At 52.4% G+C, this 24,769-nt stretch overlaps 1 protein-coding gene across 1 annotated transcript in view; it reads left to right on the top strand.

The window, feature by feature from the left end:
• The window catches only part of MOB1A (MOB kinase activator 1A), a 40,086-nt gene extending 16,827 nt beyond the window's left edge, over positions 1 to 23,259 (top strand). Inside the window, exons 5-6 of the mRNA XM_073653574.1 lie at positions 20,883 to 21,046; positions 22,831 to 23,259. Coding sequence (XP_073509675.1) covers positions 20,883 to 21,046; positions 22,831 to 22,908 — 242 coding nt within the window. The 3' untranslated portion in view covers positions 22,909 to 23,259. The remainder of the gene's footprint in view (positions 1 to 20,882; positions 21,047 to 22,830) is intronic.
• Positions 23,260 to 24,769: the final 1,510 nt, after the last annotated feature.

Here is a 24,769-nt window from a genome sequence, read left to right as displayed (position 1 = left end):
CACCCCCCCGTGCGCGTCTCTCACCCACCCCCCCGTGCGCGTCTCTCACCCACCCCCCCGTGCGCGTCTCTCACCCACCCCCCCGTGCGCGTCTCTCACCCACCCCCCCGTGCGCGTCTCTCACCCACCCCCCCGTGCGCGTCTCTCACCCACCCCCCCGTGCGCGTCTCTCACCCACCCCCCCGTGCGCGTCTCTCACCCACCCCCCCGTGCGCGTCTCTCACCCACCCCCCCGTGCGCGTCTCTCACCCACCCCCCCGTGCGCGTCTCTCACCCACCCCCCCGTGCGCGTCTCTCACCCACCCCCCCGTGCGCGTCTCTCACCCACCCCCCCGTGCGCGTCTCTCACCCACCCCCCCGTGCGCGTCTCTCACCCACCCCCCCGTGCGCGTCTCTCACCCACCCCCCCGTGCGCGTCTCTCACCCACCCCCCCGTGCGCGTCTCTCACCCACCCCCCCGTGCGCGTCTCTCACCCACCCCCCCGTGCGCGTCTCTCACCCACCCCCCCGTGCGCGTCTCTCACCCACCCCCCCGTGCGCGTCTCTCACCCACCCCCCCGTGCGCGTCTCTCACCCACCCCCCCGTGCGCGTCTCTCACCCACCCCCCCGTGCGCGTCTCTCACCCACCCCCCCGTGCGCGTCTCTCACCCACCCCCCCGTGCGCGTCTCTCACCCACCCCCCCGTGCGCGTCTCTCACCCACCCCCCCGTGCGCGTCTCTCACCCACCCCCCCGTGCGCGTCTCTCACCCACCCCCCCGTGCGCGTCTCTCACCCACCCCCCCGTGCGCGTCTCTCACCCACCCCCCCGTGCGCGTCTCTCACCCACCCCCCCGTGCGCGTCTCTCACCCACCCCCCCGTGCGCGTCTCTCACCCACCCCCCCGTGCGCGTCTCTCACCCACCCCCCCGTGCGCGTCTCTCACCCACCCCCCCGTGCGCGTCTCTCACCCACCCCCCCGTGCGCGTCTCTCACCCACCCCCCCGTGCGCGTCTCTCACCCACCCCCCCGTGCGCGTCTCTCACCCACCCCCCCGTGCGCGTCTCTCACCCACCCCCCCGTGCGCGTCTCTCACCCACCCCCCCGTGCGCGTCTCTCACCCACCCCCCCGTGCGCGTCTCTCACCCACCCCCCCGTGCGCGTCTCTCACCCACCCCCCCGTGCGCGTCTCTCACCCACCCCCCCGTGCGCGTCTCTCACCCACCCCCCCGTGCGCGTCTCTCACCCACCCCCCCGTGCGCGTCTCTCACCCACCCCCCCGTGCGCGTCTCTCACCCACCCCCCCGTGCGCGTCTCTCACCCACCCCCCCGTGCGCGTCTCTCACCCACCCCCCCGTGCGCGTCTCTCACCCACCCCCCCGTGCGCGTCTCTCACCCACCCCCCCGTGCGCGTCTCTCACCCACCCCCCCGTGCGCGTCTCTCACCCACCCCCCCGTGCGCGTCTCTCACCCACCCCCCCGTGCGCGTCTCTCACCCACCCCCCCGTGCGCGTCTCTCACCCACCCCCCCGTGCGCGTCTCTCACCCACCCCCCCGTGCGCGTCTCTCACCCACCCCCCCGTGCGCGTCTCTCACCCACCCCCCCGTGCGCGTCTCTCACCCACCCCCCCGTGCGCGTCTCTCACCCACCCCCCCGTGCGCGTCTCTCACCCACCCCCCCGTGCGCGTCTCTCACCCACCCCCCCGTGCGCGTCTCTCACCCACCCCCCCGTGCGCGTCTCTCACCCACCCCCCCGTGCGCGTCTCTCACCCACCCCCCCGTGCGCGTCTCTCACCCACCCCCCCGTGCGCGTCTCTCACCCACCCCCCCGTGCGCGTCTCTCACCCACCCCCCCGTGCGCGTCTCTCACCCACCCCCCCGTGCGCGTCTCTCACCCACCCCCCCGTGCGCGTCTCTCACCCACCCCCCCGTGCGCGTCTCTCACCCACCCCCCCGTGCGCGTCTCTCACCCACCCCCCCGTGCGCGTCTCTCACCCACCCCCCCGTGCGCGTCTCTCACCCACCCCCCCGTGCGCGTCTCTCACCCACCCCCCCGTGCGCGTCTCTCACCCACCCCCCCGTGCGCGTCTCTCACCCACCCCCCCGTGCGCGTCTCTCACCCACCCCCCCGTGCGCGTCTCTCACCCACCCCCCCGTGCGCGTCTCTCACCCACCCCCCCGTGCGCGTCTCTCACCCACCCCCCCGTGCGCGTCTCTCACCCACCCCCCCGTGCGCGTCTCTCACCCACCCCCCCGTGCGCGTCTCTCACCCACCCCCCCGTGCGCGTCTCTCACCCACCCCCCCGTGCGCGTCTCTCACCCACCCCCCCGTGCGCGTCTCTCACCCACCCCCCCGTGCGCGTCTCTCACCCACCCCCCCGTGCGCGTCTCTCACCCACCCCCCCGTGCGCGTCTCTCACCCACCCCCCCGTGCGCGTCTCTCACCCACCCCCCCGTGCGCGTCTCTCACCCACCCCCCCGTGCGCGTCTCTCACCCACCCCCCCGTGCGCGTCTCTCACCCACCCCCCCGTGCGCGTCTCTCACCCACCCCCCCGTGCGCGTCTCTCACCCACCCCCCCGTGCGCGTCTCTCACCCACCCCCCCGTGCGCGTCTCTCACCCACCCCCCCGTGCGCGTCTCTCACCCACCCCCCCGTGCGCGTCTCTCACCCACCCCCCCGTGCGCGTCTCTCACCCACCCCCCCGTGCGCGTCTCTCACCCACCCCCCCGTGCGCGTCTCTCACCCACCCCCCCGTGCGCGTCTCTCACCCACCCCCCCGTGCGCGTCTCTCACCCACCCCCCCGTGCGCGTCTCTCACCCACCCCCCCGTGCGCGTCTCTCACCCACCCCCCCGTGCGCGTCTCTCACCCACCCCCCCGTGCGCGTCTCTCACCCACCCCCCCGTGCGCGTCTCTCACCCACCCCCCCGTGCGCGTCTCTCACCCACCCCCCCGTGCGCGTCTCTCACCCACCCCCCCGTGCGCGTCTCTCACCCACCCCCCCGTGCGCGTCTCTCACCCACCCCCCCGTGCGCGTCTCTCACCCACCCCCCCGTGCGCGTCTCTCACCCACCCCCCCGTGCGCGTCTCTCACCCACCCCCCCGTGCGCGTCTCTCACCCACCCCCCCGTGCGCGTCTCTCACCCACCCCCCCGTGCGCGTCTCTCACCCACCCCCCCGTGCGCGTCTCTCACCCACCCCCCCGTGCGCGTCTCTCACCCACCCCCCCGTGCGCGTCTCTCACCCACCCCCCCGTGCGCGTCTCTCACCCACCCCCCCGTGCGCGTCTCTCACCCACCCCCCCGTGCGCGTCTCTCACCCACCCCCCCGTGCGCGTCTCTCACCCACCCCCCCGTGCGCGTCTCTCACCCACCCCCCCGTGCGCGTCTCTCACCCACCCCCCCGTGCGCGTCTCTCACCCACCCCCCCGTGCGCGTCTCTCACCCACCCCCCCGTGCGCGTCTCTCACCCACCCCCCCGTGCGCGTCTCTCACCCACCCCCCCGTGCGCGTCTCTCACCCACCCCCCCGTGCGCGTCTCTCACCCACCCCCCCGTGCGCGTCTCTCACCCACCCCCCCGTGCGCGTCTCTCACCCACCCCCCCGTGCGCGTCTCTCACCCACCCCCCCGTGCGCGTCTCTCACCCACCCCCCCGTGCGCGTCTCTCACCCACCCCCCCGTGCGCGTCTCTCACCCACCCCCCCGTGCGCGTCTCTCACCCACCCCCCCGTGCGCGTCTCTCACCCACCCCCCCGTGCGCGTCTCTCACCCACCCCCCCGTGCGCGTCTCTCACCCACCCCCCCGTGCGCGTCTCTCACCCACCCCCCCGTGCGCGTCTCTCACCCACCCCCCCGTGCGCGTCTCTCACCCACCCCCCCGTGCGCGTCTCTCACCCACCCCCCCGTGCGCGTCTCTCACCCACCCCCCCGTGCGCGTCTCTCACCCACCCCCCCGTGCGCGTCTCTCACCCACCCCCCCGTGCGCGTCTCTCACCCACCCCCCCGTGCGCGTCTCTCACCCACCCCCCCGTGCGCGTCTCTCACCCACCCCCCCGTGCGCGTCTCTCACCCACCCCCCCGTGCGCGTCTCTCACCCACCCCCCCGTGCGCGTCTCTCACCCACCCCCCCGTGCGCGTCTCTCACCCACCCCCCCGTGCGCGTCTCTCACCCACCCCCCCGTGCGCGTCTCTCACCCACCCCCCCGTGCGCGTCTCTCACCCACCCCCCCGTGCGCGTCTCTCACCCACCCCCCCGTGCGCGTCTCTCACCCACCCCCCCGTGCGCGTCTCTCACCCACCCCCCCCGTGCGCGTCTCTCACCCACCCCCCCGTGCGCGTCTCTCACCCACCCCCCCCGTGCGCGTCTCTCACCCACCCCCCCCGTGCGCGTCTCTCACCCACCCCCCCCGTGCGCGTCTCTCACCCACCCCCCCGTGCGCGTCTCTCACCCACCCCCCCCGTGCGCGTCTCTCACCCACCCCCCCCGTGCGCGTCTCTCACCCACCCCCCCCGTGCGCGTCTCTCACCCACCCCCCCCGTGCGCGTCTCTCACCCACCCCCCCCGTGCGCGTCTCTCACCCACCCCCCCCGTGCGCGTCTCTCACCCACCCCCCCCGTGCGCGTCTCTCACCCACCCCCCCCGTGCGCGTCTCTCACCCACCCCCCCCGTGCGCGTCTCTCACCCACCCCCCCCGTGCGCGTCTCTCACCCACCCCCCCCGTGCGCGTCTCTCACCCACCCCCCCGTGCGCGTCTCTCACCCACCCCCCCGTGCGCGTCTCTCACCCACCCCCCCCGTGCGCGTCTCTCACCCACCCCCCCGTGCGCGTCTCTCACCCACCCCCCCGTGCGCGTCTCTCACCCACCCCCCCGTGCGCGTCTCTCACCCACCCCCCCGTGCGCGTCTCTCACCCACCCCCCCGTGCGCGTCTCTCACCCACCCCCCCCGTGCGCGTCTCTCACCCACCCCCCCGTGCGCGTCTCTCACCCACCCCCCCGTGCGCGTCTCTCACCCACCCCCCCGTGCGCGTCTCTCACCCACCCCCCCGTGCGCGTCTCTCACCCACCCCCCCGTGCGCGTCTCTCACCCACCCCCCCGTGCGCGTCTCTCACCCACCCCCCCGTGCGCGTCTCTCACCCACCCCCCCGTGCGCGTCTCTCACCCACCCCCCCGTGCGCGTCTCTCACCCACCCCCCCGTGCGCGTCTCTCACCCACCCCCCCGTGCGCGTCTCTCACCCACCCCCCCGTGCGCGTCTCTCACCCACCCCCCCGTGCGCGTCTCTCACCCACCCCCCCGTGCGCGTCTCTCACCCACCCCCCCGTGCGCGTCTCTCACCCACCCCCCCGTGCGCGTCTCTCACCCACCCCCCCGTGCGCGTCTCTCACCCACCCCCCCGTGCGCGTCTCTCACCCACCCCCCCGTGCGCGTCTCTCACCCACCCCCCCGTGCGCGTCTCTCACCCACCCCCCCGTGCGCGTCTCTCACCCACCCCCCCGTGCGCGTCTCTCACCCACCCCCCCGTGCGCGTCTCTCACCCACCCCCCCGTGCGCGTCTCTCACCCACCCCCCCGTGCGCGTCTCTCACCCACCCCCCCGTGCGCGTCTCTCACCCACCCCCCCGTGCGCGTCTCTCACCCACCCCCCCGTGCGCGTCTCTCACCCACCCCCCCGTGCGCGTCTCTCACCCACCCCCCCGTGCGCGTCTCTCACCCACCCCCCCGTGCGCGTCTCTCACCCACCCCCCCGTGCGCGTCTCTCACCCACCCCCCCGTGCGCGTCTCTCACCCACCCCCCCGTGCGCGTCTCTCACCCACCCCCCCGTGCGCGTCTCTCACCCACCCCCCCGTGCGCGTCTCTCACCCACCCCCCCGTGCGCGTCTCTCACCCACCCCCCCGTGCGCGTCTCTCACCCACCCCCCCGTGCGCGTCTCTCACCCACCCCCCCGTGCGCGTCTCTCACCCACCCCCCCGTGCGCGTCTCTCACCCACCCCCCCGTGCGCGTCTCTCACCCACCCCCCCGTGCGCGTCTCTCACCCACCCCCCCGTGCGCGTCTCTCACCCACCCCCCCGTGCGCGTCTCTCACCCACCCCCCCGTGCGCGTCTCTCACCCACCCCCCCGTGCGCGTCTCTCACCCACCCCCCCGTGCGCGTCTCTCACCCACCCCCCCGTGCGCGTCTCTCACCCACCCCCCCGTGCGCGTCTCTCACCCACCCCCCCGTGCGCGTCTCTCACCCACCCCCCCGTGCGCGTCTCTCACCCACCCCCCCGTGCGCGTCTCTCACCCACCCCCCCGTGCGCGTCTCTCACCCACCCCCCCGTGCGCGTCTCTCACCCACCCCCCCGTGCGCGTCTCTCACCCACCCCCCCGTGCGCGTCTCTCACCCACCCCCCCGTGCGCGTCTCTCACCCACCCCCCCGTGCGCGTCTCTCACCCACCCCCCCGTGCGCGTCTCTCACCCACCCCCCCGTGCGCGTCTCTCACCCACCCCCCCGTGCGCGTCTCTCACCCACCCCCCCGTGCGCGTCTCTCACCCACCCCCCCCGTGCGCGTCTCTCACCCACCCCCCCCGTGCGCGTCTCTCACCCACCCCCCCCGTGCGCGTCTCTCACCCACCCCCCCGTGCGCGTCTCTCACCCACCCCCCCGTGCGCGTCTCTCACCCACCCCCCCGTGCGCGTCTCTCACCCACCCCCCCGTGCGCGTCTCTCACCCACCCCCCCGTGCGCGTCTCTCACCCACCCCCCCGTGCGCGTCTCTCACCCACCCCCCCGTGCGCGTCTCTCACCCACCCCCCCGTGCGCGTCTCTCACCCACCCCCCCGTGCGCGTCTCTCACCCACCCCCCCGTGCGCGTCTCTCACCCACCCCCCCGTGCGCGTCTCTCACCCACCCCCCCGTGCGCGTCTCTCACCCACCCCCCCGTGCGCGTCTCTCACCCACCCCCCCGTGCGCGTCTCTCACCCACCCCCCCGTGCGCGTCTCTCACCCACCCCCCCGTGCGCGTCTCTCACCCACCCCCCCGTGCGCATCTCTCCGTGCGCATCTCCCATTCCCCCCACTCCTAGTTAATTGTATTTAAAAAAAAATAAAACTTGTTATACTTACCCCCATGCGATCCCTGCAGAATCCTGGCGCTCGTCCAAATCGCTGACACCAGGTTCTCCTGACTTCCGGCCATGTGACGGCGCCGTCACATGACCGGAAGTCAGGGGAATCATGAAGTTGCTGCCGCAGCAGCGCAGCGCTAAGATGTCCCGGACCCGGCGCTTAGCATGCGGCCGGGGGCCCCATGAGGAGAGAGACGCACAAGAGGGGGGCTCCGAGGGGGCTCCTACCGGCCGGGCCCCATACTGGAGTCAGGGCAGTCATGCCCTGATGGCGGCCCTGCTGGAGGCTGGAGGGGCCCCCTCTCCCCGTGGACCGGCTGAAAAACCCCAACGGCCCGGTCCTGGTCCGCGGACCGGCGGTTGGGGACCTCTGTTCTAGGGAACAAATGGATCGGCCGTTGGAAATCAACAAGCCTGATCCTTCCCTGACATATGTTGGTGACGCGTCGGGAGGCCCCCGTGCACATTACTGTTGGCCGATATTGGCAATTTCGGACTGCTTCATTCTAATCCGTCTGGCGGCCTTTAAACTAAAGTTCACCATTTATCTAATGTGCATGGAGCCTCCCGACTCTCCCTCGATAGGAGATGATGAGGACAGATGGATTTCATCCGCCTGGTCTTTGTGTTCCCTGGGAGATAAGACTCTGTCAGAGGGGTCTATCGGCAGCTTGCGCCCCTCTTTCTACCAATAACACATTGGGCAGAGCGCCTGGAGAGCTGTGTATGCGATGTGTATGGCCAGCGGACGTGGTGTGTGCCGTATCCCCGCTGTGTTTCTTGGCTTTGTCCTCTGTATGTCTCAGACATGTGTAATGGTTCCTGGGGATACACGCTACAGATAATTGCAGGTATTGTTGACTTGGTCTTAGAAGGGCAGATGTGTACACTGAGCAGCACATTCCCATGAATGGGACACAACATACTTACAGTTATATGAAAAAGTTTGGGCACCCCTATTAATCTTGAGCTTAATGTTTTATAAAAATTGGTGTTTTTGCAACAGCTATTTCAGTTTGATATATGTAATAACTGTTGGACACAGTAATGTTTCTGCCTTGAAATGAGGTTTACTGTACTAACAGAAAATGTGCAATCTGCATTCAAACAAAATTTGACAGGTGCATAAGTATGGGCACCCTTATCATTTTCTTGTTTTAAATACTCCTACCTACTTTTTACTGACTTAGTAAAGCACTTTTTTTGGTTTTGTAACCTCATTGAGCTTTGAACTTCATAGCCAGGTGTATGCAATCATGAGAAAAGCTACTTAAAGTGGCCACTTGCAAGTTGTTCTCCTGTTTGAATCTCCTCTGAAGAGTGGCATCATGGGCTCCTCAAAACAACTGTCAAATGATCTGAAAACAAAGATTATTCAACATAGTTGTTCAGGGGAAGGATACAAAAAGCTGTCTCAGAGATTTAACCTGTCAGTTTCCACTGTGAGGAACATAGTAAGGAAATGGAAGAACACAGGGACAGTTCTTGTTAAGGCCAGAAGTGGCAGGCCAAGAAAAACATCAGAAAGGCAGAGAAGAAGAATGATGAGATCAGTCAAGGACAATCCTCAGACCACCTCCAGAGAGCTGCAGCATCAACTTGCTGCAGATGGTGTCACTGTGCATCGGTCAACTATACAAGGCACTTTGCACAAGGAGAAGCTGTATGGGAGAGTGATGTGAAAGAAGCCGTTTCTGCAAGCACGCCACAAACAGAGTCGGCTGAGGTATGCAAAAGCACATTTGGAGAAGCCAATTTCTTTTTGGAAGAAGGTCCTGTGGACTGATGAAACCAAGATTGAGTTGTTTGGTCATACAAAAAGGCGTTATGTATGGCGGCAAAAAAACACAGCATTCCAAGAAAAACACTTGCTACCCACAGTAAAATTTGGTGGAGGTTCCATCATGCTTTGGGGCTGTGTGGCCAATGCCGGCACCGGGAATCTTGTTAAAGTTGAGGGATGCATGGATTCCACTCAGTATCAGCAGATTCTTGACAATAATGTTCAAGAATCAGTGATAAAGTTGAAGTTACGCAGGGGATGGATCTTTCAGCAAGACAATGATCCAAAACACCGCTCCAAATCTACTCAGCCATTCATGCAGAGGAACAATTACAATGTTCTGGAATGGCCATCCCAGTCCCCAGACCTGAATATCATTGAACATCTGTGGGATCATTTGAAGAGGGCTGTCCATGCTCGGCGACCATCAAACTTAACTGAACTGGAATTGTTTTGTAAAGAGGAATGGTCAAAAATACCTTCATCCAGGATCCAGGAACTCATTAAAAGCTACAGGAAGCGACTAGAGGCGGTTATTTTTGCAAAAGGAGGATCTACTAAATATTAATGTCACTTTTCTGGTGAGGTGCCCATACTTATGCACCTGTCAAATTTTGTTTGAATGCAGATTGCACATTTTCTGTTAGTACAATAAACCTCATTTCAAGGCAGAAACATTACTGTGTCCAGCAGTTATTACATATATCAAACTGAAATAGCTGTTGCAAAAACACCAATTTTTATAAAACAATAAGCTTAAGATTAATAGGGGTGCCCAAACTTTTTCATATAACTGTATATAACCAGTGTGTGGACAACTGCTACTATAGTGTAGAATGAAAATTGTCCCCTGGACTGAAGTGAGGCTGCCATCTATTCTGGTTCCTCTTTCACAGGCACCGTATCATATGTGACCTTTGCCCGTCGAGTCACAAGCTGTCTCTGGGCATCTGCCGGCTGTTTTACAGTTGTGGACATGCGGCCACCCGACCTCACATTGTGATCTATGCAAAAAAAGCTCCGCACCCAAATGGGCACGACAGCTGCCAGCTGTTGTTGTTTCAGTCAATGTCGGCTGCTGTGAAATGTGGTCATTGTAAAAAGTGAGACTGAGACAGTGCTGCTGTTTGCAGAATATGGCAGATGGCTTAACCCCTTCCTGACATTCACTGTATATGTATGACGCATGTCTGGTGCGGGAGGGCTGGGCCGGCCCCATACCCAGAAGATGACGTCTAAACTAAAAAAGAAAAAGCTATATAAGTTTAGATTTGCCATAATTGTACTGTCCTGGAGATCAATTTTACCTCACAATCAATACTGTTACAACAAGACCAAAGAAACTATGTCAGAATTATGTTTTTTATGCCATTTCACTGCACTTAGAATTTTTTTTTTACCAATTTTAGTACATTATATGGTAAAATGAATGGTTTAGCTACAACTCCTCCTGCAGACTAATAAAACCTCATGGCTATGTCCACAGTGATTAAAAGTAATTGCCTTTTGAAGAAGGCGAAGAAAAAATGAAAGCACAAAAATTGGAAGAAGTGGGAAGGGGTTAAGTACAGGCAGTGAATGCAGACATTTCAGTAAGTGCACCAAGTGCCAGGAGGCTGCTGTAAAGTCACTGAGACGTGACTGACTACAGGAGACCACAGCACTAATGTCAATCACATTTACTTGATCCCAGCAGCAGTGATGGGGGAGATGTGCCCGCTGAGCCCACACTATGGGGGGCACGCCCTGGGTTGTAGAGGTTTTCAGCTGTGTCCACTGAAGACAGTCTGATCCTCACAGGCCACATTACCATAAGAGATATTTAGTGTAAAACTGTGGGCAGATGGCACAGGATCACTCCTCTAAGTGATGGTCAGCACTCACCTCCTCCCCCTCTCTGCACAGTCGCTTCTCTATCTCTGTCAGAGCGGGCGAATGAGATGCATTTTATTTAACATATAGGACTGTGTTCACATTGGTTTAATAACCTCTTTAATGTGTGTACCAGAAAAAGGTCCTTTCAATCAAGGCTATATGAGAAGAAACTTGGCACGCTAATGATATGGGATGATTTTTTACTGCAATCCACACATTTCATATACTTGTTTCTTATTAAAGTGAACCTGTCACCAGATATTTGACACATAATCTGCAAGCAGCATAATGTAGGTGTAGATACCCTGATTCCAGCGATGTGTCACTCAGAGATGCTTAGTGTATCTTTATAAAATCACTGTTTTATCAGCAGGAGATTATCACTAGAGGACTACATGGCTTGCTGCCAAGTTGTCCAACCGCTCTACTCTACTACTACCTCTACTGATTATCAGCTTTCTGCCTATGCACAGTGTTCACACAGCTGCCAATCAGTGGTGTGGGCGGGGTTATACAGGGCTCCGCATTGAGAGCACTGCTATAACTGCAGCAGAGAAAACGATGATTGTATCAAAACTGCAGCAAGCAGCCCAGTAAGTGACAAATCATTGGAATGAGGATCTTTGCCCCTGCATCATGCTGCTCTCAGATGGAGTAGCAAAAACTTGGTGTCAGATTCACTAGCGAAACTGATCCAAAAGTTAAAGTGAATCAGTGGAAACCGGTAATGGAGAAAGTACATTTATAAGTTTCTTACTAATGTGTTGTCTCCATATCCGGTATCCACTGGTCCACTAGCGCCTCTGCCTAAATCACCTGTGACCGAAACGTAATAGGAAATGTGTGGGTTGCATTGAAAAATAATAATTTATACATCATTTGAGTACCAAATTTCTTTTCATATCGTACTTCGAGGTGGGATTCTACTTTGGTGTCGTCGTCTTGTTTTATCTGCTGTACCGGGTGCCTGAGGGACATCCATCGTGAGGGACATCCATCGTGAGGGACATCCATCGTGAGGGACATCCATCACCCAAGGGCTGATGTGGTATCTGATCAACAGATGTCGGTTTCCCACTTATGGATTGGGCACAGTCTAGTGCCCTAGTCCATTTTTAGCACCCTGACCTGTAATAACATGAAGACGCTGTATTGGGCTCTTAGGAGATGTTTGGCATGTGTTCTTTCATAGGGTATAAGGGTATGACGTAGCCATAGCCCATCAGCTTCTCCCGCCGCTCCACTACCTCATGCTTGGATGACTCCGCTTTGCCCGACCTGAAAGTTTCCTAGGTGCAGACTGGAGATGATGTAAATGTCTGCTCTACTCCTTGTCTTCATTCTTGTGCAAGTAGTAACAAGCCGGTGAGACTAATCTCCATCCATGGTTTAAAGACTATGATTCTTGTGATTACTTGTCTCATATAATAATTACAGTTCATTAATGTTGCTTCAATTTCTTATTAGTAAAATCTTTCATGAGGACGGCCATATTGGAAACACATTCTTCCTGTTGTGCCCATGTAACAGCAGGAAGTTTTGTGCTTTTTGGCAACTCTGATCAGTGGAAGTCTATAGACTTTCTCCAGTCTTCAGGCCTTGCAGGTTGTTACAAGGTGCTGCATAACGAGCCTAACCTGGGTGTATTGTGATCGTAATCTGCTTTATTTCAGCCTCCAGCAGCTCACTTAAGCTCATCATTTAAAGTTAGCCTTTAATTAGAGATTAAACATGGCTGACCCTTCGCTTCCCTTAACATCTGCTGTCAGGGAAGACCTGAGACACAACAGTACAAAAAAAATGTTTGTCAATAGTAGTCTCTTTCAACATTCATCTTATGAATATGGGCAACTTATATCCTCTGGAGATCCTGTCACAGTCTACACAGCAAAGCTAACAAATGACTTGCTATTCTGTGTTCCCTGGTGGCTACTGAGAAAACCTGAATAGATTAAAGGTTTTTTTTATTTATTTTTTTAAGGGGGTGGTTGGTCATACAAAAAAAATGAAATGCCCCAAAATATAATATAAGGCCAATTTTAGATAGTTATTTTCTAATTCTGTATTCCATGTAAATACACATCCGTTATTTCTCCAGAAGTCTCTTTGCCTCCATGTGAGATCGTACGTGGTTTGTATATATGGACTATAGTTTTATACTGCTTGTAGGGAAATGTTCTGACACTTGGGGGATTGTGTTACAAGCTATGTGCCCACGATGCAGAAATGCTCCGGATTTTTTCCTGAGCATTTCTGCATCTCCCTGGCAGAAAAAACACATGTGGATTGTACATGCGGATTGTACATGTGTTTTCCTGCCAGGGACATGCGGATGTGAAGCGTTCTTCACTTGCATTTCCGCATGCGGGTTGACAAGCGCTTTTCCAAGCGATTTTAGCATCACTTGGAAAGTGCTTGACAACTTGGTCACACTATATAAATCCATGCAACCGGCATGGATTTATATACTTTGACCGAAAGAATGGTAAAAAAATAAATATCGCACTTACCTTCTGATGGCCCCGGTGTCTTTATTCGATGCATTTCTGCTTGCCGGCAGCTCGCGGTACACTGAAATGACCTGCCGACGTCAGTGGTCGCGTGACCCGTCACATGACTAAATGACGTCATGGCAGGTCCTTGAGTCCACTGCCATCTGCCGGCAAGCCAAGACAAAGACACCGGGGGCCATCAGAAGGTAAGTATGATATTTATTTTTTATTTTTGTTCTTTTTTTTTTTTTTTTTACAGGTTCTATGGTACCCGGGTGCGGAGGAGAGTCTCCTCTCCTCCAGACCAGAGTACCATCCGCACATTGAAACGCATGGAATCCGTATGTAGTGATGCAGATTCCATTCGTTCCAATGCAAGTCAATGGCGGCGAAAACGCAATGCTTCCGCAAAATAATTGGTAGTGCTGCGTATTTTTCCGCAATGATAATCCGCAGTGGAAATTTCCGCAGCATGTGCACAGCACATGCGGATTATCATTGGGGAACATAGCAGACCTTCTGCCAAGCGTATGTAAGCATTTTCTGCAGCGGAATTGCCGCTGCGGAAACGCTTAAAAAAAAAACGCATCGTGGGCACACAGCCTTAAAGTTGTTCTAAACTGGAACTTCACTTGGGATATGAGGTTTCCAGCGCCTGCTGACAGTGGCAGAAGCCAATCTCGTGTTTTGCTTATAAAAATGTCTAATTGCGTAATTTGCTTGTGGTTCCCAATAGGAAGTTGAGTCACAGCAATGTGCACATGAAGCTAAAGACGTTGCCTGGTTTCTAGATAGTCGGATTAGTTTCATACTAGTTTTGCTCTTTTACTGTGTTTTCTGTTATGCCCGGTGCTTTATATGGGCCCAGTATGCTGCTGCCTCTTTTATGGGTAAATGGGGTCATTAAAAATGTACTATGGGTAATCTTGAGTAATGCCATCCCACCTGCAATATTGTAGGTGAGTAATCTGTTTCATCCCGGATCACTTTATTATGGGCAGCTGTTGTGATGCCCAGTTTTGTGCAGACAGGAGGTCAATCTCTTAACTTGCTGTGAACGTCAGGATATTGTTCCTCCGTATGTTCCCCATACGTGGTTGTGCTGAAGATGTCCTTTCTGTTGTACTTGATCCTTGCAATGATTAGTCACAGGTCTAAACCTCCCCTGGGTTATTCTGCCTTCCTATAGTTTTGTAAGTTCTGTATGCAGGTTCTCCTGTGTACTCTGTGAGATGCAGCTTTAGTTTCTCTTCTGCCTTCTGCTTGTAATAGGTTTCTCCCTGTTAGCTGTCACAATTAAGAAGCGGGATAGATTGGCTAAAGCTGTATAACACAAAATAGACTAGAACCCTGCTGTGTGAGATTACTGCAATCATATGTCACTGATGTATTACTGCTGCATTTTATATGGTCTGTTTGCAGTACTGTGCAAAAGGTTTAGACAGGTGTGAAAAAAATTCTGCAAAGAGAGTGCTTTCAAAAATACATTTGTTTAAAAGTTTTTTTACAGGTTTTTAACAAAATACAAAGTGAGTGAACAAAAGAGAAATCTAAATCAAATCACCCTTTTGCTTTAAAAATGTCAACAGTTCTTCGAACTCTTGCACAAAGTGAGGTCTTTTTTGGATTGTCAGGTGTGTGAGTAACCAATCATACCAACAGATGATAATATCATCATTTTCATATTTGGGTTAAAATCGTCATTAACAGAAACAGCTGCATAGGAGGCTAAAAACTGGGTGAGGAAGAGCCAAACTCTGCTGCAAAGGTGAGGTTGTGAAAGATGGTCTCATGTCACAGGTTATACGCTATATAGCAAGACTGAGCACAGCAACAAAACACAAGGAAGGAAGTATACTGTATTAGCAACATATCTCCCAGGCAAATATTTCAAAGCAAATTGGGGTTTGAAGCTTTTTTTGACAAAGCATCAAGAAATAGACAATGTTGAGGGTGCAGCGGATGAGACACATAATGTTTCACTTCAAAATAACATGTTCAGTGCCATTATGTCAGAACTGTCAGCAACCAGAGGGACCCAGCTACACCCATATAAAGTTCAGTTGTTTTCATAGAATAGTTGTGTACAAAAGGCCATTCTTTCGACAAGTAAACAGGCCTCAATTATACACAATTTTATTTGTTTGCCAAAAAGGTGGAGATTTGTACAATAATAAGTGTCTGCAGGCAACAGTGAAGCATAGTGGGGGTTCCTTGCAAGTTTGGGGATGTTATTCATTAAATGGTGGTCTCAATGTTGAGAAATACAGGCAGACATGTAATCATCATGCAATAGCACCAGGGAGGCTTCTGGCTCCTAATTTATTCTGCAGCAGGACAAAAAAAACAATGTCATCAAGAACGGTCTTCACTGTAAAGAACAAAATGGAATCCTGACAGTAATGATATGGTCCTATAGAGCCCTGAACCCAACATAGTCTGTCTGGGATTACATGATGAGACTGAAGGACTTGTTGAAGGTTAAATCCACAGATCTGTGGTTAGCTCTCCCAGTTGTATTCTGAGTTCATCAGCAGGCTTTTGGACTTAATGGTGAACTCTGTTTTGCTTTTATAGTAGAATTGATTGAAGGTTCAAGTCCCCTAACAAATATAGTAAAAAGGAGAGGGAATTTTTTTTTTTTTTTTTTAACATTAAAGTCCTCCCCCATCCCCTTTTTTCCCCAGTTAAACATATATATGTTTAGTATCACTGCGTCCAGAAAAGTTAAATGTTGTAAATAGGGGAAGAAACCACACCAGAATTGCGTTTTTGTTTTTTTTTTGGAGGGGGGGGGGGCAGTTTGGTTGCCACAATAATGAAAAAAAAAAGAATAAGAAGCAATCAATCATAGTATGTATCCCAAAATTGTATCAATAAAATCACCAGCTCGGATCAGGTGTCGGAAAATAGTGACCCCTATCAAATATACAACCTATGTAAAAACCTATGTGTGTTTGGTGTTTTGGTAATCAAGCTGATTGGTAAAATCCTGTTTCCTGGAAATTTTTAATGCACACTTAATGTCATTAAAAAAAAAAAAAAAACAATGGTTAAATTGCTGTATATTCACCATATCACAGCACTTGAAATTTTTATACCATTTTTCCTTTACTCTTTATGATAAAATGATGTCATTCAAAACTACAACTTGTCCCATAAAAACAAGCCCTCATCTGTCTGTGTAGAAATGAAAGGTATGGCAATTTGAAAAAGGAGTGGAAAAAAATTAAAACTCAATCGAAAACTTGTCTGTGACTTTAAAGGGTTAAGGGTATAAGTATTCAATATATGAAAATTGTTAATCTTTCGAATGGTTTGTCAAATTTCAAATATTTTCACACACAAACTTGAAGTAAATGTACAATTACCATAAAGTACAATGTGGCATGACAGAACAGTCTCAGAATCACTGGAATATGTTGAAACATCCCAGTTATTACCACATACAGTGACACGTCAGATGTGAAAAATTGCGCGTGGTCACTAAGGGGTTAAGCTTTATATACATAAAACCACAAAATCTCTCATGTGACATGTCCAAAATATTAATTGATGGGGGTCCCTGGTCTTTAGACACTCGCAATCTCTAGAATGAAGGTGAAGAACTCAACTAAGCGCTGTGATCAGCTTTGCTCCACTCGCCACCCAGACGTGAGCAGTGTGGTCTACTGACTTGTATAGTTTCTGTAGGCCCGTAGCCCCCTAACCCAGCCTCTCTGAGAGATGAGCCAAAAACTCAGCTGAAGGGGCCCACTGCTCAGCGGACTTCTTATTCCTCTTTGATGCAGCTGTTGGTGAAGGTCTCAGGACTGTCACCGATCAAAACTTTCATGAGCGGACAAAAGTTTGAGCCAAGAAGAAGTTTACTTACGGTACCATAATGTTACAAACATTGATCATTAGTAGCAAGTGTTGACACAAGATCAGTATAGGAATTTTCTACCGTCCTAGGTAATTTTTCTGTATGAAATGGCTAAACCCGACACTCAGACTTTAGGCAAGATCCTGGATTACTGTCAATCAGAAGTAAACTCCAGGATTAGTACATAGCTGAAAGGCAAGCCGATGGCGTTGGCCATCCAGCAGTCATCAGCTGTGACCCGTGTATGCACATTATGGAAAATATCAGCTCCTACATTGTCCACAGGATTGATCAAAGATCCATTAAGCAAGAGAGTTGGTAGATGTCTGATCTAATCACTAAAGATAATTTAGTGACAAAATGTATAATTGGTGGAGAAAGGTTGAACTTGATGGACCTAGGTCTTTTTTTTTTTTTTTTTTTTCAACCTATGTAACTGTATATTGGATGGTTGTGGGCGGCCTGCTGTACTCATGGGTCATAGATTAACATGGACAATTATAACCTCGTTTATGGTATTTTGTTGGCCAGGATTAGTAAAAAATGACCACAAAGCGAGGAATGCGATAAAATGACCAGAACTACTACACCCCAGCCTCTATAGCACTTCCACTGAGTTGGCATGTAAAAACTCTGCGGAATAGGTCATAAAGCCTGCCATGGCCACTAAGGTGCAGAAGAAGACAGCAGCCAATGACTGGGTGGTCCACGTGTCATCCCTACAGGACTGTTCACAAATATCAGGGGACTACTTGAGTATTCGGGGATTTACTAGGTGAAATAAGGCCGCAGTCAGACGACCATTTTTTGGGGAGACTGTGTGTACAAAACAGACAATGACCAATGTGGGTGAAAGGAAAGGTGCAGGTCAGTACTATTTTTTTCACATGGACTGAGTGTAAGACATTGTGCATATCCCATGTGTTTCTAACGGATCCATTGTAAAGATTATATAGAAATTGATTTGAGCCTTTCACTTTTATTTTTATATTTTATAAAAAAAAAAAAGTCAAAAAATGATAATCCCGATGATATACAGACTGGAAAAATGGAAATACAGAGCACCTTACAGATTTTGTATTACCCGTCTGAACCTGACCGAATTATTTTATTGCATTTTCTGCTATTTGACCATTTACTTAAAAAATTCTGGACAACCTTTTAGGTAAAAGCGTCTCTTCTCCACTTTCCTGCTGAACGCAGTGTTTGGTAAGAAGTATACAGTTCTTGTATGGTCTATTCACATACCTGTCAGCCAAAGTCCCTTCCTACTCCAGTTAGCGGATAGGGCTCCATGTATTAGTGAATTGAATGCAATAAAATTGTGATGCTTTTAAGGCCCTTTTTTATACAGGCCATTAATCAGCCCAGCAGTCATTGGCCTGTGTAATCAGGGCTGCGATTAAGTGGGTGAGCAAAGGTTAGTTTGTCGACTGATCACATCTTCTATGTGGCTAAAACAATAATTGTATATTCCTTAAAATGAAAGCTCAAGTACAGTAAAGTCCCCCACACATTAGACTAAAGTTGGTCGATGAGTTCAGCCAAAAGCCTAATGTGTGCCCCTAATGTGTGCCCCTAATGGGTACACAAAAGCCTAATGGGCCCCTGATGTATGATTGTCAGGGGAGTTGCTTATCCGGCATGCCTGGTTTTGGACTGCTGACCCTCTTTTTTTTCTAAGGATAAGACTCCGCCAGAGATGTCTGACAGCGGCTCTCTGAGAACTCTGGCGCTCTGGGCAGAGCGAGTGCACCATCTTTGGGAGAGTCAGACGAGATCGCTGCCAGCCAAACAAACAGCTGTATATGGGGGCTTATCTACAGCCAATCCACATGGAACGCAGGGGATTCCTGCTAAAGCAAGTCACAGCATAACACTAGACAGAACGCCTGCTTATCAGTGAGGTCCCTGCATGAAGGCATGTCCTAGTGAGATGGCAATTACCGTATTTTTTGGACTACGAGGTGCACTTTTTTCCTCAAATTTTATATATATATATTTATTACACAAACATACACACTATGTGGGGGCAGCGGGGCACAGGAGGCAGCAGTCGCCTGCTGCAGCCTACACTGTCCCCACTGCTAAAGAAAATTAATATTCAGTGCTCCTTAATAGCAGCACACAGTGTATCCGTAGTGCGGCTCCTGCTGCTACCGGGCAATCTCTTGTGCCTTCTATTAAAGGGCATAAATATTCACCCCCTCTCCACACCCATGGATCCCATGCTGGGACTGTGTGTACAGGGAGCAGTGACTTCTGGCAGCTGATCTCTCCTTGTGAGCCGCTCATGGCAGTGACGCCATGCGCGGCTCACATGAGAATAGTGTGGGTAGACAGGACACAGCGCTGGAGGAGAGAGAAGGAAGGTGAGTAGGAGTGTTTATATTCTTTTTTTTTTTATGTGCAGTGTGATGGGGATGAGGGGGGCTGTACACACCAGGATAAGGATGAGGGGGATCATGCATGCCAGGATAAGGATGAGGGGGATCATGCATGCCAGGATAAGGATGAGGGGGATCATGCATGCCAGGATAAGGATGAGGGGGATCATGCATGCCAGGATAAGGATGAGGGGGATCATGCATGCCAGGATAAGGATGAGGGGGATCATGCATGCCAGGATAAGGATGAGGGGGATCATGCATGCCAGGATAAGGATGAGGGGGATCATGCATGCCAGGATAAGGATGAGGGGGATCATGCATGCCAGGATAAGGATGAGGGGGATCATGCATGCCAGGATAAGGATGAGGGGGATCATGCATGCCAGGATAAGGATGAGGGGGATCATGCATGCCAGGATAAGGATGAGGGGGATCATGCATGCCAGGATAAGGATGAGGGGGATCATGCATGCCAGGATAAGGATGAGGGGGATCATGCATGCCAGGATAAGGATGAGGGGGATCATGCATGCCAGGATAAGGATGAGGGGGATCATGCAGGCCAGGATAAGGATGAGGGGGATCATGCAGGCCAGGATAAGGATGAGGGGGATCATGCAGGCCAGGATAAGGATGAGGGGGATCATGCAGGCCAGGATAAGGATGAGGTGGATCATGCAGGCCAGGATAAGGATGAGGTGGATCATGCAGGCCAGGATAAGGATGAGGGGGATCATGCAGGCCAGGATAAGGATGAGGGGGATCATGCAGGCCAGGATAAGGATGAGGGGGATCATGCAGGCCAGGATAAGGATGAGGGGGATCATGCAGGCCAGGATAAGGATGAGGGGGATCATGCAGGCCAGGATAAGGATGAGGGGGATCATGCAGGCCAGGATAAGGATGAGGGGGATCATGCAGGCCAGGATAAGGATGAGGGGGATCATGCAGGCCAGGATAAGGATGAGGGGGATCATGCAGGCCAGGATGGGGATGAGGGGTGCCATGCAGGCCAGGATGGGGATGAGGGGCCACATATAATAGGAAGGGGGGGCATATATACTGTACCAGGATGGGGGATATTATCAGAATTGGGGGATATTACCCCTAGACCAGTGTCAACAGCAGGCCTTCTCCCCCTTAATAGTGCATTGTGACCACATTTTTTGCTTAATTTTTTTCTATTTTCCTCTTCTAAAACCTAGGTGCATCTTATAGTCCGAAAAATACGTTACAGCCGAATATCTGTAGAACGCACTGCATTGGTCATGTTCTTTCTGCATCTTCACAGGGATTGTGCAGTGCCAGATGAAATCTATCCTTTCTTGTGTTTTAGTACCACGTCATGCCGTTATGATACGAGTCTTTCTGATTCCTCTGCTCACAGGTGTCCCTTTTCCCAAGAACTTCATGTCCGTGGCAAAGACCATACTGAAGCGCCTGTTTCGGGTGTACGCTCACATCTACCACCAGCACTTTGACTCTGTTATGCAGCTACAGGAGGAAGCACATCTCAACACCTCGTTTAAACATTTCATCTTCTTTGTACAGGTGAGAGCACAGATGTACCTATGAGAACCTCCCCGATGGTCGCTCGTAGACTTCTATAGAAATGTAAATATTGTTTTATGTGAAGACTTTTTGTAGTGCACCATCAGGATGACCATGGTGGCTATTCCCGGTAATCTATACAGTCTTTGCATACATAGTCACATGGAAGTATATTCTCACCAGCATACCCCCTCTAGCAGTGTTACCAATGATTGGGGTGAATCATAGTGTCATCTATTACCGTATAAAGGCTACACCCTATCTCACCATTTGCCCACGTAATTTAGGCACCTATAGTTAGAGCAACTGATGTCTTCATTGGTTTTCCTATAAAATGGTGGCCAATGACTTAGTAAAAATCTTGCAAACTTAGAGGGATGGTGGCTGTAAATCCGCACTGCCAGGGGTCCAATATGCGATAGGAGACCAGGGGTGTTTTAATGCTTTTTTTTATTTGTCAATGTGTTTTGAAATATTCATACTACATCAGGACAAACCACAATGATGGAGTACAGCTTGCAAAAATGCGACAATAAATGGGCAACACATTCAGGAGGCCAAAAAAAAAGTCCTCTTTGATCACATAACCAAGGTACCACGTCACCGTGTGAAGAAATGTGTGCAAAAGAAAATACTTCATTTTAAGATCACATAAAAGACTACACAAAAATAATGTGTGATATGAAGTAAAAATACTTCGAAACGCGTTGACAAATAAAAACCGCATTAAAACACCCTTGGTCTCCTATCACATTGGAGCCCTGGCAATGTGGATTTACTATATCAACAAGCTATTATTTGTGGGGATTGTGACTGTCACAACCCCATCCGGTGAGCATATCCTATTTTCACTTGTTCTTTTTAAACCAGATAAGACCCTATTGCTCTTTGTTCCAGATTGGACTTCATTAGTAAGAATCATTCATGGCTGTGGGCTTTCCTGTGGGCATTTTTCTGGTCACCGTTCTACCTATTGTGTCCCCCTATTTCCATATAGCTTGCCAGCAGGGCCCTCACTCCTCCTGGAACTGGTGAAATGTGATACGTTGTATTGTTTTTATTGTTTGTACATGTCCCTGCTTAATTGTAAAGTGCTGTGGCATATGTTGGCGCTATAGAAATAAAAACTATTATTAAATCACGCAATAGACTTTCCCAACACCTTCACCCTTAATTGGATAATTGGGAAACATTTAAGTGTTGGCATGCCCTTGAAATTAAAGGGTTACTCTGAGGAAATTAAAATCTATTTACATCAACATAACATCAAAAAATGATAAAAGCTCATATCCATATTACTGTTTTCAGTTATTACTTTGTTCTTTTTAGAACTAATCACTGCAAGCTGATGCTGCTCCTCCCTTCATGGATGCTATGTTGCAGATCCGGGGGCGTGGCTTGTGTGGCCACACCCCCTGACAATCTTCTTTCTGTTCATTTGTACCACAACGTCATGAGCAGTCCACCACCACTTGCCTGCTTATTCACAGATTGTCTTTCACATGTCATGGCTCTTTCCCTACAATCATTCCATGCTCCTTCACCTGTCACATACAAGCTGTGAAGGAACATGCACGGACCAGAACTTTCATGGCTCACACCACAGCTTGTATGGGACAGATCAAGAAGCGTGGAATTGATCGTAAGGGATGCCGAGAGAGCCTTGACATGTCACACACAAGTTGTGAATAAGTGGACGCAGGGCACAAGGAGAATGCTGAGCTCTGTATAACCCTGCCCACATACTTGTTGCTCATTTCTGTTTCTTGTCATTTTTCACACAGGAATTCAACCTGATCGACCGCCGAGAGCTGGCCCCCCTCCAGGAACTGATTGAAAAACTGGGGTCTAAAGACAGATAAATGGTAGAGAAGGGTGGTCTTCCTGTGAGACCTGGTCTCCTCTGCTCACAGTACATAGCAGCTGCAAGCCTTTCATATAACCATTAGCTACCTGAAGGAACCCGATTACCACTGAATTCCCAGAGGAGGTCGCCGTCACCACTGGAAGTCGTCTTTTACATAGAGATTGCCTTGGGTTATTTTTATATGAACTTTTATAGAGATGCTTTAAAGGAACACTCCACTAGATGTGCATGGGCGCTGCAGTCTACGTCACATCTGCTGGTTTTCTGTTGGGGTGCGAGGAGATCTTAATCCCCACCATGTTTTGTTTGTTTTTTTTTGTTTTTTTAGTCTGTTGCTGCAAGTCATCCAACAGACGTGGCCTTTCTATACCACCGTATACTTTTCTGCGTTACTATTCTCTCGCTCTATGTACAGTTTATATTCTGTCGGAGGCTTTTCATGTACAACAAACTTTTTTTTAGTATCTTTTAGTTATGATAGGTTACCGCTTTTGAGTGGATCCCACAATAGATTCAGACTTGGGCAGTAAAGGCCCAAGGATTATATCGAAGGACATTGGGGTAGGGGGGAAATAACTTTTTTTTTCTTTTTTTTTTATTTTGTTCTGCCACTTCAGTCATTTTTGTCTGACTTGCATTTTTATAAGGTTTTAGATGTGATGAGCGGACGTTGTATTGAATACAAGTCTAATATTCCCAATTTTGGAACAAGTTTTAACTTCCTGCAATGAAATCTTATTTTTTTAAAATTTCCTATGATAAAGAAAATGACAGCGTTGGTTTTCTGGGATGAAGTTAACTTGTCTTCTGTTTTATGAAATGAAAAATAAAAGTGCGATCAATGCAAGGAGTGTGGGACACGGTATGAATTGGCATTTTGCATAGCCCATGAAGGCAGTAAAAGGTTTTCAGTTGAAGCGTCACATTAAACAATACAGCTCATGTTTTACGAAAATTGTGCATTAACCTTTCATGTGCTGCATATGAGCCACATAAATGAGTATTTAGGTATTGACATGCCTTAAAGGCTAACTTTTACTTAAATTGTTCTTTTTATATAGTGCTGTCCTGGTCCTGAGACTCCCTCTGGTCGGGCAAAAGACCGTGCAGATCTGCTTTAAGGGAAGATATCGTCAAAAAATAACTTATTGTTTTAAGGGGTTGTCCACTACTAGGGCAACCCCTTCTTAATCTAAATGTTTGGCCCCGATAAAATAAATCTTATACTTTCCTTCTGCGTCGACACTCGTGGTCCAGGGGCTCTCGTGCGGTTGTATGACGCCTGGATCCCAATCAGCACTGGCGTCACTGTCCCCTCCTTCGTACTAATGGAACATGAAATCCAGGCTGCAGCTGATCTGACTTCATGTTCAGAACGTCCGAAGGCGGGGACAGTGACTCCAATGGTGATTGGGCGCTGGGCACCACATGTCGTACAAACGCACGAGAGTCCTGGGACCGCGAGTGCCGACACCAGTGAAGGTGAGTATAAGCTTTATTTTATCAGGACCAAACATTTAGATCCAGAAGGTGTTGTCCTAGTAGTGGAAACCCCCTTTAAATCAGGTTTTTGTGTTAATGTATTTTTTTTCTGCCCATTTTTTATTTGTTTTTTTTACAGAATTTTTATTAAAAATCCTGCAATTCTCATAATGGCACTATGGATTTTTTTTCAACTCCTGTTTCACTAACTTTAGCCACAATGAACAGACTCGTAGCCACTCTTGTATTAAAGCATCTAATGAGCGTGTGCAAAGGTGATTGTGAAGGGAGAGGGGCATCACCTATTGTCATTGTTAGATCCTGTACCAGCTGTGTATGTGTTACCTTTCATTGTAATTCTGCGGATAAAGAGC

Source organism: Phyllobates terribilis, unplaced genomic scaffold (assembly GCF_046119375.1).
Source record: "Phyllobates terribilis strain yellow unplaced genomic scaffold, ASM4611937v1 Scaffold_11__3_contigs__length_659146591, whole genome shotgun sequence".
Lineage (NCBI taxonomy): Eukaryota > Metazoa > Chordata > Amphibia > Anura > Dendrobatidae > Phyllobates > Phyllobates terribilis.
The sequence above is the reverse complement of the archived record's forward strand: the minus strand, read 5'-3'. Positions and strand labels throughout refer to the sequence as shown.